The 18,521-nt window shown below is 38.5% G+C and overlaps 1 protein-coding gene across 1 annotated transcript in view; it reads right to left on the bottom strand.

Annotated features, from left to right (window-relative positions):
• Positions 1–886: 886 nt before the first annotated feature.
• The window catches only part of LOC126248779 (GDP-fucose transporter 1), a 36,977-nt gene continuing 19,342 nt past the window's right edge, over positions 887–18,521 (bottom strand). Inside the window, exons 5-6 of the mRNA XM_049950150.1 lie at positions 11,534–11,826; positions 887–1,403 (exon numbers count right to left, since the gene is read on the bottom strand). Coding sequence (XP_049806107.1) covers positions 1,197–1,403; positions 11,534–11,826 — 500 coding nt within the window. The 3' untranslated portion in view covers positions 887–1,196. The remainder of the gene's footprint in view (positions 1,404–11,533; positions 11,827–18,521) is intronic.

Here is an 18,521-nt window from a genome sequence, read left to right on the forward strand (position 1 = left end):
AGACATAAAAAGAAAATTGTTGGGGTTGTTAAAATTTCATTCTGATGAAAACATGCTTACAGGGTCAAAACCTAGGTCAATGTATTACAAATTATTTTCAACCTGTTGGCTGTGGTATTTGTCCATTGTAATGCTCGAATGTGAAGATTATGTGAAGAGACAAGATTCTGCTCATGCAGTACCTAAAATTTTATATTAATACCAACAATGTAGAATCAAATGTTTAAAGATGGCGTGTTTCTTCTTTTATGGCGCCTGTTCAGGTTGGATATTTTACTATTATGCCATCTCATTCATTCACATTTCACATTCTTTTTAAAAAACAATAGTAATGCATGACTATGTGAACAAGCACTGTTAAACAACGTGATGATGTGCTACCTGGTGATGCTGCAGGATACCAGACATACATATTGCTATACTAAATGAAATATGCAGTTATCACAAGGTGTTCCTACGCTATACTACAATATCTATAACTGGGTACACACACTGTGACCAGCAGTAAAAACTCCTTTCTCATTCACTATATTAATCTACTTACATGTCACTCTTCAGATCTCTTTCTACTGCCTTCTGGTCATAAGAAAGATCTACAGATGACATAAATAACTACTCTGGTTCAGAAAAAAAATACAGTGTTACTTATATCATATTTATGCAGTACAACATAACCATGTTTGACCTGACCCATTATATATGGCAAATGGCTGTCAGTCATCAAGATAAATGTTGAGAATAAAGGGTGAAACACACCAATTTTCTCTTAAAATATTAACATTTCTTATGACATGTGAAAAGTGTGCCTCCTTTCTATCTTTTTTTGCAATAAAATTGAAAAAAGTAGTAGCTCACACATAAACAAAGACAATAACTAAATTGCAGATTTCCTTTTACAAAGAAAAAGGCTAATTTATTTGGTATGAAAGCTACATTACTGTACATATTTTTCACATAAGGAACTCTTACCACTCAGAAATAAAAATTAAAGATTAACACATTTATCTCAGTTTCAACAACTCAGTACAGTAAATACATTTTACTTCTTTTGATACAAGAAGTCATAAAATACTGATAAAGGTAAACTAACACACATTTTCTCTTTAAGTATCAGTTGTGTGTTCAACAAAACAGTTTAAACACAATAACTTTTTTAAGTGTGCTAGTCAGTAAAGATTAAATAAAATAAAAAAGTCTTAAAGACGTTCAGTTTTCTGAGCCTTATGCTCTTGCTCCATTTCATGCTGCTTAATTCGCGCGTAGCTTGCACTAGCCATGAGCACTATCCAGTTAGATATCCACCACAAAAATGGTCTATTTTCATCATACCAGTATGATGCAATTACCGTTTGTGCACAAGCTTTTGCAGTCCCTGAAATGTTGTGTGTTAGTGGAGATGTCACCTGCAGAAAATCACATAGGATTTACATTCCACACCTAAACATGATATATTTTGATAAGGTGTCACCAGGTTAACACACACAGAACTACAGACAAACAATCTGGTGAAACTGCTGATTACTACATATATTGACACATGCAGGTAAAGGAGGTGTACACATGTGTGTGTAATCTGAAATCAGTGTAGCTGTTACTATGAATTTCTTCATCCAACATAACAAATGAGAGCTTGTAAAGTGAAAGGGGAGTGGAATCCCAAGAGAACCAAAGAGAAGAGAAATTCTTCATCATAAATCTGTTTTGTTAGTTATACTGAGGTGGCATAGATGACTGAAAATTGAATGCATACTATCTCCAGATGATACACACAAAAACACAATAATTACACCAGTAGGCCTTACATTATTACACAGTTGGGTGATCTGTTGTTCTGCTTTGATAATGGAAGCATGTACAAATGATGATGAACTACTAGTGTGCTTACCAGTGACCTGCTGACCTAGCAAGCACCAGAGATAATGAGACTGCTCTACAATATCTGCAAGATACTCTTCATCATAGGCAGGCATCATCACAGACAAACTGTGTGTTTGCAAACAGTACTGGCATGAATGCAGCACATACGAGGCATTCCTGCAAATATTTTGATCAATTGCTCATCACCTCTGTTGTTTTCTGCCACTGTTACCTGATTATCTGTGGATGGCAGTAATTCGTTTCTGGAGATTTTGTTAGTAATTCTGTATTAAGAAATATATTTATAAATTCTGAGATGGTAACAATTTCAGAATGTAGGAATTCTATCACGGTAAAGATGGAAGCTAGTTGCACTGATTGACTGTTCTGTCAGTTCTTGGTAGAATATTTTATAAAGCATGAATGAAAGCACAGACATCACTGGAGGAGTATTCTGCGATATTTATTATTTATCTCACAATCTGGTTTTCAGCTGTTATAAAAATATTACTGTATGGTCAAAGATTTTAAACTAATGCATCTCTGAGTATCTGCATTCCCAAAGATGAAAATTGTTACTGCTAGATTTAGGATAAAATGAGAGAAATTATTTCAGTGAAAAAGTGATGTACGATTATCTAACTAAGATAAAATGTGTTACACATTAACTAATGAACTATATAACAAATTACAACAACTATTCTTAGAAGAAAATAAATTGAACAAACTTGTTCCAAAGGAGAGGTTGAACAAAATAATCTTGTCTTTATTAGGTCTTAAATTACAAACAGATAGGATATGCTGGAGAGATTAAGGAGGCAAGTGAAGCAGCTGTCATTATATGAAGTAATTTTTTTCATAAGTTTTCGGATTTTCACTGAAATAACTCCTCCCATTTTATTCCTAAATCTAAAATTAACAGTTTTCATCTTTGGAAAGGGAGATACTTTGCAGAGGCATTAGTTTAAAATCTTTGATCCAACAAATTTCAATGCACTACATATATTATCTGTGTACCTGATGATGGCTTAATAACTGAAAACCAGTTGGTGAAATAAATAATAAATATTGTGGAACATTACACTAGTGTTACGTGTGCTTTCATTCATAATATAGAAACTAGTGCAGATGCATTAAGGAAAAATAGATGCAAGTGAGTGAAAAGTGTTATATGGAAAACTATGGCCTTGATTATTGATAGTTTATAACATTGTTACGCAGGTTCAGATGGAAGAAACTAACTGCACATTTTTATACATAAAAAGAAATAACTTCATGAAATGCAATCAACATCATCAGCAAAGCTTCAAAACTCTCCTATTTTCTGAGTTGTTTTCTGATATCTGAGTGTAAATTGAAATTACATGTACGACAAATCTGATGCGTATACTACAAAATGAAAAGTTCCAGAAACTTCCACATATCTTGTCAAATATACTGCAAGCACAGGAACCATTATGTACAAAGAAAGCTTCTTATGACAAAATATCCACAGCACTTACTTATTTTCAAATGGGCACAATTTTATCAAACAATGTAAATTTCAAAACTTTGTTTCTATTGTACACTCTTGAACAAATTTTGTTAATTTTTATTTATTCAAAGTGAGTAATAAATTGTTTATCAACTATTTTAACCATTTCCCATTTCAGGGTGTAATGGTTACAAAAAGGAACTAGAATCTCTTTTGATTACATATGAAATGTGCCAAATCCTATACAAAGTCATCCGTTTGAATTAATGACAGATGTACTGAGAGTACCTGAGGTGCCAAATAGATATATCCCTTTTTTATGTATATATTCATTGATAACAGTATGCATTCAGTCAAGATTCCTGTCATACTTATTTACGATCTCCTAAACTAGTAACACTCAATATTTTACTCAAACCAGAGTCAATAGTCTTTAAGATGTTATTAAGTTAAACCTTTGTTCTTTTATTGGCTGTGTTAATTAGACACACATCTACACATCATACACTACCAGCTGATTTCAGCGACAATGGCCAGTTTCAAATGATCAGGTGCAGACTTATGCCTAATTAGTACAGTCAATAAAGGAACAAAGACTTCTTTTAACAGTAACCCTCAAGCAATAAGTGCATTACTATTATTTTTTCTTTTAACAAAAATCAGTCCTGCAGATGTTACACCAACTTAGATATAACTTATCTAAATGTTAGTCTTCAAAGTTCATCAGACATATTAAGTGATTCAAGGAAAACTTTCAGAACATAGTGACAATTATGAACCTAACTATCATTAAGGTAAAACATTTTCTCAGTTTGCATTTTATCCACAACTTCTCTTACAATACATGTAACCAGAATGAGTCATTCACTCTGCAATGGAGTGTGCCCTGTGGGGGCAGGTCACGTGTCATGACTAGACAACTCAGTAGGTACGAGCACTGCTCAAAAAAAAGTAATGCACCCAGAAGGAGAAGAGGAAATGAAACTTCACAAGTTGAGAGGGTATGTGATCCTATTTCAGTAATCACCCACAACTGTTATAACTGGTCCTTGATATTATGGATACTGGGACAGAGTTGACATCCAAGCTGGACCCAGACATGTTCTATCGGGGGCTGGCCATGAGAGCTTCTCAATATAATTTGGACTATTAATAGACACACATGCCATGTATGGACAAGCTCTGTCTTGCTGAAAAATGGTACCAGGATATTGTAGCATGAGAGGTAACACATGAGGACACAGGATGTCCGTGACATACCGTTGTGCCATGCGAGTCCCCTCAATCATTACCAGTCATGAGCTGAAGTCATAGCCAATGGCTACCCACACCACGACATCATGAGTAATACCACTGTGCCTCTCTAAAACACTTGTAAAATGGGACATATCCCCAGGTCACCACAATCCGTGCCAATGATGGTTATCTGGGGTAATGTGAAACTACAGTTTGTTGCTGAACACAAAGCGGCACCCATCATCAGCGGTCCGCACTTCCCAGTCATGGTACCCCTTCAACCACAGCTGTTTGTGTTGTGGTGTTAACAGCAGCCTGTACATGGAACAGTAATTTCCCAGTCCAGCTGCAGCTGATCTCTGACCAATGGTGCAAGATGACACAGAATGTTTCAGGAAGTCATTATCTGTTCTCATATGGCAGGGGCAACTATGAATGGGTTGTGATGAGCTTGTGCACAATGCAGTAATCATCCTTACATAGTTGATTGGAACCTGGACAATTAGTATACCTGCTTCATGTTCCCAAGCAGTCAAACATTGGGCCACTGGTACAACCAAATGCCCCACAAAGGTGGATATTCCATAATCTGGCCAGATGGCCAAATGGAGACCCACAATGAAACCCCCTTACAAACTCTGTCAGGTTCTGATAATGCTGTATCACATGAGTACATGGCACCACCATGTCTCCCACAGTGATTATTCACCATCTCATCCTGTCCATGCCCTCTTATACAGAGAATAGGTACAATAATGTGAACAGTGATAGTAATGGGATGGTTGTGTTTGATGGTCAACAATGCAGGTAAGGCACGTGTCACGCTGGACTGTGTGTGTTCAGTAGGCATCAGTGCAGGTTGTTTACGAGTAGTGCACACTTCGTATTTACATTCAGAGGCTGACATTGACATGCAATGAAAGACCTAACAGAGTTCCTAAGAGGGCGGATTGTGGGGGCCTGATTAGCTGGAGCATCAGTAACCAAGACAGCGAACTTATTGAATGTTTCAAGAGCAATTGTTTCAACAGTAATGACAGCTTACACAAGGCATGGAAAGACATCATCGTGTAAACGTGAAAGTGGGTGCAAATCAAAACTAAATGACAGAGATTGTCGTATGGTAACACAAATTGTGTCAAAACAACACAAGACTATGGCAGCTAAAGTGACTGCAGAGCTCAATACCCATCTTTGAGACCCCGTACCTACTGACACTGTCTGCTGAAAACTCCATAAAGCAAATACTCATGGACGAGCTGCTATACCATTAGTGACAACAACCACCACAAAGATGCATAAAACATGGTGTCGGGAGCAGAAATACTAGATGGCAATTATTGGAAACACGTCACATGGTCTGATGAGTCAACATTTTCATTATTTCCAACATCAGGTCACGTTTATGTCTGGAGAATGCCAAAAGAAGCCCACAATCCTGATTGCTTAATTCCAACGGTTAAGCATGGAGGTGGAAGTGTGATGGTGTGGGCAGCCATATCATGGTATTCTGCTGGTCCCATCATTACTCTCAAATGCTGTGTTACAGCCAAAAATTAAGTGAACATTTTGGGTGATCAGGTGCACCCCATGATTCGAATGTTGTTCCCCAACAATGATGCCATATTTCAGGACAATAAGGCACCCATACACAGCTAGGACAGTACAACCATGGTATGAGGAGCATGTGTCTTTGCTGGCCAGCACAGTCCCCGGACTGTCAAACCCTTGTGGGTGGTATTGGAGCACAGACTCCAGAGCAGATTTCCACCTCCCTCGTCACTACTGGAGTTAGAAGAGGTTCTGATCGAAGAGTGGCATAACATTCCACTGAAGACAATACAATCATTATATGCCAGTATTACAAGAAGAATCACAGCTGCATTATGGCCAAATGGGGATCCAACCCCTATTAATAAACTATTCCCAAGTAAGTACAGGTGTTCTAGTTTATTTTGCCTATCCCCTGTATATCCTATCAGCCCTGGTAACAACACTAAACACAAACAACACTATTTCACTCTGGTAAATGTTCTATCTGTCACAGAGAATTACAACACATATCCACTCATGAGGTGTATGTGTATGAATATACATTTTCATCCCACCATGTCTTCTAGGTGCTTCACTTTTTTGTCAGGCAGTATAGATTAAATGAGAGGCTAGCTGAAAATTCACTTTGAAGAGCACTGGGAGATCTTCTTTAATGCAGCTCCTAAGCACGTTGATATCATCATCATCATCATCATCATCATCATCATCATCATCATCAGCCAATTCAATCATTAGATGATGTGGCCTCTTCGAGTTGTGGATTCAGGTAGGCTTTCAGAGGTCTTCTCCAAGTGGGACGGTCTTGGGCAGTTCTCTGCCAGGTGTTACCAGCGATCTTCTTGGTGTCTTTGTCCCATCTGTCTGGTGGTCTTCCTCTAGGCCTCCGGTGCGCTCTCGGACTCCACTCCAGTACTAGCTTCGTCCATCTGTTGTCTTTTCTTCTTGCAACGTGGCCAGCCCACTGCCATTTCAAGGAACCTACTCTCTCTAAGATGTCACTAACCTTCGTCACAGACCGGATGTCATCTGCCCTTTTCCTGTCCTTTCTTGTATAGCACAGCATTGATCTCTCCATGGCTCTCTGTGCTGTCCTAAGTTTCCCTTTTGTGAATGAGTTCAGTGTCCATGTCTCGCAGCCATACGTCATCACAGGAAGAATGCATTGATCAAATACTGCTTTCTTCAGATTTACTGGCATTTTTGATCTGAATACTTTTGAAATATTCCCAAATGCTTGCCAGCCGAGCTTGATGCGTCGATAGATTTCTGGCCTTATGTCTCCCTTCATATTTATAATCTGGCCAAGGTAGACATATTCACTGACCTCTTCTAGTAGACTGTCCTTGACTTTCACATCTCCAGCTGGGACCCATTTGTTGGATATTACTTTTGTTTTGGAAAGGTTCATGTTCAAGCCAACCAGCTGAAATTCCAAGTTACCAATTTGAATATTTTCACTCCACAATTCTGAATTACCAAAGAGTGCACACTTAACAAACTGTTATATTTTGTAATGAAGTAACTGTAAATTTACACACACATTTCCCTCGAGATACTTTTCTTCTAATAAATATGAAAATACCATGTGTGTTGTTCACGAGAAAAATATGACAACTACACGAAAAACTAATCTTGATCATTTTCAGCACCACAGCTGACACTAATGTTAATGATTAATGAAAACCACCTCAGCTGTAATATTACACATTTATTGTGTTACAACCAGTTTCATACATTGAAGATCTTCAGGTTGCAGTCATAAAACAATACATGTGTAATAAAACAACCGAGTTGGTTTTCATTAATCATTTATAATATGTGAAAAATATTTCACAGTAAATAATTTTTCTGATTTTTGTGAGAAAATATTTTGCATACGTTGAATGGAAGTTTATATTCCTGTATGTTAATTCTCCACTATAAAAAAGTTATTACATGCTACTTGGATAAACGTTTCTTCTTCTTCTTTTGTATAAACAGGCCACAAAAGTGTGAAAGCAAATTTAACCACAAAGTGTGCATAGAAATCTAATAACAAAGTAGACTGGTAAACTCAAGGTGTCCACTTCAGTGGCCTCTTAGAAAGATAAAGAACAGGCCTTTTATGATGACAGCGAAAACAAATAGAGAATTGGTTGCCTCATTCATTTACTAAAACCTTTTCCATGTACTACTCTGAGATGACTGATGCCATTACAACTTGAAGACATTAAGGTAGGTTTCCCACAATTTTCTGTATGTTTCACTCAACCACTGACAATCCGTAAGAGAGATTACCGTCACTGTATGTACTACCCAAGTTATCCTATGGCCCTCTTTATTGCTGTATTAACATTTTATTAAGGAACACTGATGAAATCATGGATTTTTAAGACACTATATTAAGTTACGGTATGATGCTCTAATGTACCTGTCTGAAGAAAATACTATTTGTGTAACCAAGTGGAGACGGCTGTTAACAGCACAATACAATCTTCACAAAATGGAGCAGAAAACTGTATGGCACTGTAACACCTGGTTAATGCAGAGACATTTAATGTCTTGAGAAATGTAGTTTATATGGTGCTCAGAAGCAATAAACAAGCAAACTTTTCATTCCCTGAGGCTCAAATAAGATATGAACAGGATCTCTGCTCAGGAATCTGAGTAGATTAAAGTGACAACAAAATAACTGAAAGCAGTGTGAATAGTAACCTACTTTAAGGATTGAGGAGAGCAGAAAATAGGGAAAAAAGCCCACAAACAAGAAACAGAGACCCCAGACTTCTCACTCACTATACTATACTTTTAATGACAACAACAGAGTTACATTTTAAAACACAAACAAGAGATGGCAATACTGTTAATCAAATTTTCCACCAGATTGCCACTGACACATTATTCATAACTCTTTTGGGTGAAAGAATGACCTTATACAGATGGAAAGAGGTTTTCCATAACTGTCAGAAATTGTAATTTTTCAATCAAGTATCACAGACCTCCTGGAGGCCAGAACTGATGGCCATGATCCAAGATCACAGTTAGGTATGAAAATAAAAATTATAATTTTAGTAGCAGTTGTGATGGTTTTAATTATGTCAGCATTTATCATCTGTGTAGCAAGAAATGTGAAACACTGAATTAAAAAGGTGTTTGCTGCACAGAATTGCAGTTGTTCATTCACCTTCACCTGACTGGATAAGTGAAAATGGAATGCCCTCTCCCATGTCCACAATCAAAAAAATGAGAAATTCTGGGATTCTAGAACAATTGTGTGCCTGCAGTTTGCAATATGGCCTAAAACGTCCAACTGTTGCATTATAATAATAGGATAAAATACAGTGCTTTCCATAATCCAAGACACCCATACACTCAAGATGGGTGAAAGAGGGTCAATGTCAGATTCAGTTTTGGGATGAAGACAAGAGTGTTGTGTCTTTTACTGTAGTTGGAAGTGAAATACAAACACCCTTTGCCATGTTTCTTACCAGAACAACTGATTTAGGTGTCATGTTTCAGTATAGTTGAAAGTGAAGTCTCTAACACCCTTTACCACAGTTCGTAGTGAAAACAACTGATTTAGTCCAGAAGCATTCACTACTCCTCACTTCCTCTCTAAAATTGTTAATAATGGTTTTGGGCTCGATGATGAAAGGACCACAGGCTCATCTACATTTAATTGGCACTTTAATTCCCATATCATGATACATTTGTTTACAGGTATGACACAACATTTATAATTTCGCATTGGTCCAGGCTGCATCTTAAACAATCTTGAAGAATGGAATGGATGTAACAGTGTCTTTGTGAACTACCCTAGCAGTGAGATCCAATCACTGATGCTCAATGTTCAAGGAGTGAGATGTGTGTGTACACTAATCTGGTGAACTAGTTTTGGCAGTCTCCTTTCTAGGGCTACTGTCTGATAGTGAATATTTCTAACAAAATCTGGTTCTATCTTTCACAGAGTCATTTGTAAAAGAAGATAAGGGGAAGTAAGCAGAGAGGAAGCTGGGGTATGAGATCCAGTATTCAATAACTTAACTGTTCTAACTGCACGATGCTCTCACCTACTTGATCCATGGACCTATATCCAAAAATCACAATTTGTTGACTGGTCATCAATGTAAAGATATTGATGCACACAATACTGTGTAAGAAGACTGTCACTATTCAACATATAACTTATTAGATAACATTGGTGGCTTCCTGAGATTGTTGGGGAATGGCTCTTTAATACAGATATGGTATGAATAGGACTTGCAGATGATTAGTTCTGAGTGCCAATGTTGCAACCTAACCCTCAATAGATGCAAGTATATTAAGTGTTCATAACCAGATGAAAAGTTTCAGTACAACTTTCCTACACCACTTATAACAAGTCAATGGTCAGTAATAAATATTTAATTGTTAATTGCAACTTAAACAATAACTTAAGATGGAATGAAAAAAGAGTGTGGAGTTTTCAACATGTAGGATTTACAGGTGAAATAGATCACACAATTTGTGAAGTATTTTTTTAACGAGAATGTGTGTATCACAGGTATTAGAACAATAAAATTAGAGAAATTCAGATAAATGCAAAGGAATACATGAGGTGTTGCGGCTCAAAGTACAAATACACATGCAGACAATTTACCTCAAAGGTCAATGAGAGTCTCTTTCTTGATGGGTTTATATTTTGCCAGATTGATTTATTCAGAACTACTTAGTGACAATACTGGTTGAAAGTGCTGACAAAAGCTCTACCAAGGGTAAACTACACAAATGGGAAGACAATTGTCTTTGTAAATGGGATAAAGTACAAAGTGTGGTAGCAGTAAATGGAAAGGAAGTGCACACTCTCCTATAATACGTCTTCCATATGAAGGAACTATATTGAACTGACATAAAAATAAAATTAATTTCTTTCTGAGTCTTTTAAATCCCTTTCTATCTCAGTATTTACAACAACCTCTCAAGAAATATGGAAAAATGCTTTTCTTTCAAGACTTCTTTCACCTACAGTTTCTTACTATCCTTCAATCAAGCCTAGTGATACATGCTAGTTCTATCTAACAGTCATTTCTGCTTCAAACAGTAACTGTTTTGCCCAACTGATAATCAGTACTATCTAACTTGCCTGCTCCCTGCATTCAGTCTAGACTACACTGACCCACAAAGATGTTCTAACCACCTGGGCACTGTACGACACCACCTCTTACACATTGCCTATACATTAGACTGTAAGAATGCCCATTGAAGTTAGTAATTCCCTGGAACACACATCAGGTTTATTTCTGGAGTATAGCTGTAGATGTAAAAACAAATCACAACAACATCATTATAACACAATGCACTGAAGAAATGCAGTCATATAGGGGGAAAAACTTTTATCACAAATCAGTCAACACACATTTTTTTTTGAGTAATACAAAAACCAGAGGCACCTACCTTAATCTGAAGAGCTGTGACAAAGCCAATTGCAAGTCCAAAAAATCCACCAATTGTCATCAGAAACCAGAATAATGGACTAAGCAATTTATCATATGCTAAAATATTTGAAATTTCACCAGTCAGGGCAATGAATGGTAAAAATATGATACAAGAATAAACATTGTTGAAATAAGACAGCAACCATATCTCTTGATTTACAGCTGGAAGAACTTTCTTGGTGTATATAGAATAAAGAGAGAGGAAAAGTGAGCCCAGTACACCAAACAGTGTGCCCAGTAATGAAAATGATCCTGTGAACAAAAAAAAAAAATTATTATTGTGGTGCTTCTAAACAACAGTAATACCGAAACTAAAAAAGTGTTTAATACTGCTGAAATAAATTGATATACAAACCATTCTTGTGATTGCAAGCATAAAACAATTTAAACAGGCAATTTCTGCTGATATCAAAACAAAGCAAAGCCAGTAACAAACAAATTAAATATTGCATTCTCACTAAAATAGCACCAGTTAAAGGCAATTGTTTGTCAGGAAAATGCACATAGAAACATGTGTCTAACTGTATGATTTACTGTCCATATTAGGCACACAGAGTGACTCTCCAACCTAGCAATGTAAAAAACAATTATAGTACTGGCAAAGTAAACTAATTAGATCTACAAACAAATACTCCCAAAACAACATGCAAATACTGACAAAATAACAAGGGGAAAAAAATTACAGACTGACATTAGTCAGCGTGAATGTGAGGATGCACATATTAAGAGAAATTACCTGTCTTCATGGAAATATAAAATTCAGTTGGTTCAAGAAAACTTGTGATGATTTTTGCAGTATGTAAATTAGAGAAACTACATTATGAGTATCAAATTTTATCTCACATTCATTGCAGTAATTTCCACACATGCAATGACAGGTTCCAAAGAACGTCATATTGAGCAACTGGAAGATGTAAGGTAATTACATTAAAAAAAGAGCAGCCATTTAAATACCAAGAATTAACTACAGAACTGCCCTGAATAATTGTGGATGAGATAAATTAACTCTTTCAAAATGCCAAACAGAAATTTGTCTTCCCTGGTATGAGGGAAAACAACAAATGACCATTTAAAATGAACTATTGAGCAACAGATATTTCACATGCAAGCCTTGCTGCTTAGATTCCATTCCAGAAGACCAAAATGACCTCTTATGCCAACCTAAATTCTTACACCCATCCCAAAGTGGTTCACCTAAATTCAAACATCCTGACTAGCCCATTGTGACTGGCTACTGTGGTGCCACTGATAGGATTTCTGCCATTGTTGACCACTGCCTTTACCTTGCAGCCTACAAACCTAATAGCCTACATTAAAGATGCCAGTGTCCCCTTTATGCAGTCCTTATTCTTGTATCACCAGCCTTCCTGTTTGATACGGTTAATGCTGCCTCCTTATTATACATTATACATATCCTATGCGCATAGTTTTACTGCCATTACCTTCCCCAATTTACTGCCAGCTCTAAATCTACTATGTCCTTTCCTGTAAATGTGACCGATTACATTCTCTAAGAAATATCCTTTAGCCAGCGCTTTTAATATAAGCATCCTAAAGTGCAACTACTTTATCACATTTTCTGCTAGGGCATCAATAGCCTTTTGTAGTCCTCTCGAATGAGATCTTCCTCCAAATTAATCCTAACCTCAAAGAGTTTTCAAAATCCACCAGTCTACAAGATCATTGTCTATCCTTATTCATTTCCACTTCAAATCCCTCATACCACATAACATATATCTATGTCACAGATAAATCAAAAGGTGTTGGGTTCAATCCTCAGTCAATTCTACAATTTCGATCACCCTGTTATCACTCTTTTGACCTCTGGCAATGTTTGTTAATGTGAAAAATGTCTAACTCCACTACAGTTTGGAGTCCACGTTAAACTCTATGTTCCATTACAACTGGCTGAGTAACTCTATTTCAAGGTCAGGGGAAGGTTAAAGCACACAACATCCAATAAGGTCATGACTGGTAAAGCAATGTGGTGTTCAAATCAACCTTCTGGTTGATGACAGCTTTACCTTTAGGATCAGTACATACTGTACATCCACCCACTGCCCACCTAGAGAGCCGAGTGGTCAGTGGGGCAGAATGTCATGCAAGGGCCCCGGGTTTGATTCCTGGCTGGTTTGGAGATTTTCTCCACTTTGGGACTGGGTGTTGTGTTGTCTTCATCATCATGCCATCCTGTTCGACACGCAAGTCACTGAAGTGACATCAACTAAAAAGACTTGCATGAGGCGACTGGTCTAACTGACGGGAAGCCCTCGCCACACAACATTTCATTTCATCCACCCACTATCTCCTACTCAACTCCAGTCACCAAGAAAACCCTGTCCAATTAAAGATGGGGGGCCTAGTACAAATTGCCACATGACATACCTTTACTGTTACAACTGTACAAAAATTCCTCGTAGATATGGTCACAGACAAAATGCCAACCCCTGACAACTCTAGTCAAGGGCAAACTTGACACCCAATTCATTTGTCAATACTTACTGCATGTGTCAAAAGGACAGGTCGAGGGAGTGGGCATCCAGTAGTAGTGGTAGTTTGAAATGAGAACAGGTGAATTAGGTAAGTATAATGCATTCTGTATTTCATGTAGCCATACAAGAGGCATATCTAGGGAAGGTGGGCAGGTTTCCAGCAGCTAGGAGGAGCTATCAAGGCTAAGATACAATGGAGCATCCATCATGGTTAAGATACAGTGGGCCAAAGTCAGGACTGAAAATTAGGGCACGTGTTGTCATGTTGGAGGCTGTGGGCAGAGAGAGAAAGAAAGAAAGAAAGAGAGAGAGAGAGAGAGAGAGAGAATCCCGCATAGGACTGGGATGCCGAAGGTGGAAAAGCTGGTTCTCTGGCCAGTTGTAGGAAGTGGTTCCCGAAGTGGAGGGTGGTGGTAGATCTAGAAGGAAAAAAATTGAGATGGGGTGGGAGGGAGTTGGCAGCAGTGACTTTTGTGTGAATGGACATCATCATGTTGACAGGATGCAGGTATTCACAGTTTTTTCTTGCCTCAGTATATGACAGGGGGTAAAGTGGTTTATACCGTTATATCTTCTTCTTCTCCTCCTCCTCCTCCTCCTCTCTCTCTCTCTCTCTCTCTCTCTCTCTCTCTCTCTCTCTCTCTTTTTTTTTTTTTTTTTTTTTTTAAATACTGGGCAAACTGGTTAACATGGAGGATGGTGTTCAGTACAAACGATACATAATGGTGGCTGCTCACAAGGATGACCTTCGTGGACTGATCATAGACAGTTTCCACATTTTGAGTCTGCCATGCGAAAGGGAACATCACAGATATCCCATGGGCACCTGAACATAAGGTTTCACATCACACCTGTACATCGTAACTAACTTTTCTGAGAGGACATTTCCTTCAAAGGCTAAGATGAAAGCACTCGTATCTATTCAATTATCCTTGGGGCCTTTTTGTTTGCATTTCACAAAATGTAAACTTTGCCATCTGAGATTAACATGTAGCCCCTTGTCTGTTTGGCGTGTAAGGTCTGTATGAAAGATAACTCCTTGCACACACAAAGTTTTATGTGGGGTATTAGACACTGGTATGTCACCCAATCATTCACATGCCTGAAGAGCTTGAGACTGTGCAGCTGACGAGGCCTTAATCAATACCGATCCATTGCAAAATTTTTCCCAATGAGTCAAATTCTCCAAATTTGTCTTGTGTATTCCACAAAATATAATGGTCTTATTGTCACAGAAGTACCTCCATTTGTTCTAGGGCACACCAGGTACTGAGTAAATTTTTTTGTTCCCAGTCATATGGCTAGTCTCTCTTTCCATGGGGTAGCCAGGGTAGGGAAAACACCAGGACTGTAACTGTCTACATTGACACATGTAGACCTGTCTGTTGGGATGAATGAAACAGAAAGGCCACTGTGTTGATTCAATTTTATATGTTTCACGTGTAAAATATCCTTGCTGATGCCACCTACTCCAATTGATGGCTCTCCCCAAGAGCACCACCTAGCCATATCAAAGATCATCTGGCACAATGGCCACTGCCAGTCCTGATGCCCCTGTACAGTGGGCATCTACTCCTTGACATGCATAAGAATCTGCTGCTCAGGCATCAGAAATGTGGTCCCTGTGTTGTCAGGGGCCTCTAACAAAAGGGTACATGATGACCCCACCACACTGTTAGCTTTTGGCCACATATGAGTCTATGCAGTTATTGTGCACAGAGGGTCACAACAACACTGTAGGCAGTAGGGAGTAGTTAATGTGTTCTTCCCCAGCTGGTCCACAATGCAGAAAAAAAATTGAAAATGGAGGACAAACTAAGAAGGGGACCAAAATAACTTCAACCAAAAAGTGATGTAAGGGAAATGAATGTAGGTGTCAAATAAAGAATGTATAGCCCCAGGAAAGAACTTGGTCAACATCAAAGGCTGCCAGCATGAGAAAGAAAGGGAAGCATGGATGGTTAAAGATGGGAAATTGCAGCACAAGAAAGGAAGTAGGTCCTGCAATAGCTCGAGGTCCCGGGCTTACCATACACATAATTGCAAAAAAAGTTGTATGACTGACAGCCTCTGTGGAGTATGGCGAATGGGGAAGAAGTAAAGAGAAAACCGACACTATGAGGGTGAGTCTTCAGTCATTCTTGGATAAATCAATTGGTAAGAGCATGTCCTGTGATAGGAGAGGTTCCAGGTTGTAGTCCTGGTGCAGCACACAGTTTTAATTTGTCAGGAAATTTCAAACAGCACACACACTGTGACGGAATGAAAGATTCACTTTGAAGGATTTTTCATGACTAAAGGAATTCATTTTCAGTGTTGACCAATAGAGATCTGAGAAGGATATACACAGAAAAAGCACTTAGCTAAGGACTTGTAATATAGTACTTGAATGAGGAATAGACTTCAACATTCACATGCATCCCTATACATTTGTGCTGTGATTATCAGTAACTTAGAAACTTCAGCCCATTTCACTGACCTAGGAAGTACACTTGTGAATGTACATCTCATCACACGCTGCTGTGAAAAATAATGTTTGGTAAAGCTGTTGTTATTGAATGAAGAATGTTTCTTAGTGCAAATCCAGAGACAATAATATATCACTGACTGACTTAGGGGCTACTCATAAAATTCAAACAGTTTGAAAGAAAACTACCTATTGTGTAAATTACTAAAATTCATAACAGATGCAGCCAGTGTACAAATTGGGCTTCTAATTATTCCACCTTTAGACATCACATATTCACCCATATATAGCTATGTTACAGAGGACAGCCATTTCAAAGGGAATATTGCAGGCTACAGCTTCCATAAGGCCTAACTGCCAGTTTATAATAGCATGACTGTTCATGCACTGTTTATGACAGTATACATAGCTGATCATCTCAAATTATGCACAGTTCACAAATTTATCTCTGGTCTTGACAACATCAACACTTATGGGCATTGCAGTACAGTAAATTTCATTTGATGTTAAGTAAGTCATAGGTTTACTTTGGGCAATCTGTGAATGCTGATAATTTTATGAAATGTACCACATAACTCTGAAGGCAGTAACTGTTTGCAAAGTTTATACATACACTTTTTATATGTAGGTGGTGTTGGTTCTTTCGGACAGGTATGTAAGAACAAACATCGTTCCTGATCCCAGAGCCATAAAAACGATGAAATGAAATAAATTCTGACATTGTCTGCAACTGGGCATTGAAATAAATTTAATGGTGACAAGTGAAAATTTGTGCCAGACTGGTACTCAGACCCTTATTTCCCACTTCACACAATGGATACCGGCCTGTGGCCTACGTGCAGCATAATTATTCTCTGACCTCGCTGGCTGTAGACGATCGCCAGGATCCAGCATTTGTGGCAACCAAAAACTAACTCCTTCCATGGGCAGGGGACTGGACTGACCTGCACTGCCCCACACTCAACTCCCAGGTCTTCCTCCTTCCAAATGTCTGGATCCTCCACTCCTCATCCATCCTTGGAGCCTGCTTCTCTGTCTGCACCTCCATCTCCTCCACTGAGTGTAATATTGCCACCTTCACCCACATACAATTTTTTTATAGCCCATGCATCAGGAGCTGGATGTGGATGAGCTTCAGCAACAACTGGTGGCATCAGATGGTCAGTTGGCACTTTACCAGCCAGTTCTTGCTCCTGTTCCCAAGGCCTCAGATGATCTCTCCCCCCACCCCCCCAACCCCCCCTGAGCTGGTGCCACACCTGTGAGTGTCCAGCTGTGACAGAGCCATCACTGCCAGGGTCATTTCTAGCCCTACTATCCTACTCCCTGGTGGCAGTAAACAGGGAACTTTTGGCTGGTACCTGCTGACAATGTTGCGTTCATTTTCCTGGGTGTCAAATGCCATCCTATGTTGCAGTGGAGAGGGACACTGGAGGTGCACCATCTTACAGTCACCCTGCCAATGAGAGTGAACTGTGGTACCTCACATTACCACATCAGTGCCTCGCCAGCTGTGAACATAACAAGATGCGAGGTGCTGGCTCATCTTGTTACGATTCAATTCTCCCAGCCCTGCACCTGTCAACACGGGTCTGGCCATCAGGCAGTGGCATAATCAACTAGTGACAGCAGCATCACATCGAAGTTTTTGCAGCCAACTGAAAGTTTCAACTAGCGAGTTGGACTAGAAATCTATCTATTACAATCCCGAAGCAGAGGTCAATTTTCCTCATTCTGTTCTGGTTCATTTGTGTGCTCACTTGACTGTCCTCTAAGGATGCTTGTTATTTGTTTGGACTGCTGTTTCACATTAAGTGTGGGTGGATATGTTAAAAACACTAGATCAATGTAGTAATGTAATTTTTATGCTCAGATAAATGCTACTATACTTTATTCTCAGTGCAGATGGCAGTAAGTTTTATCAAGTTATAAATGATATGAATCACAGGGGCAAAGCATTTTATGTGTAAATTTAAATGTAGATAAAT

This window comes from Schistocerca nitens, chromosome 3 (genome assembly GCF_023898315.1).
Source record: "Schistocerca nitens isolate TAMUIC-IGC-003100 chromosome 3, iqSchNite1.1, whole genome shotgun sequence".
Lineage (NCBI taxonomy): Eukaryota > Metazoa > Arthropoda > Insecta > Orthoptera > Acrididae > Schistocerca > Schistocerca nitens.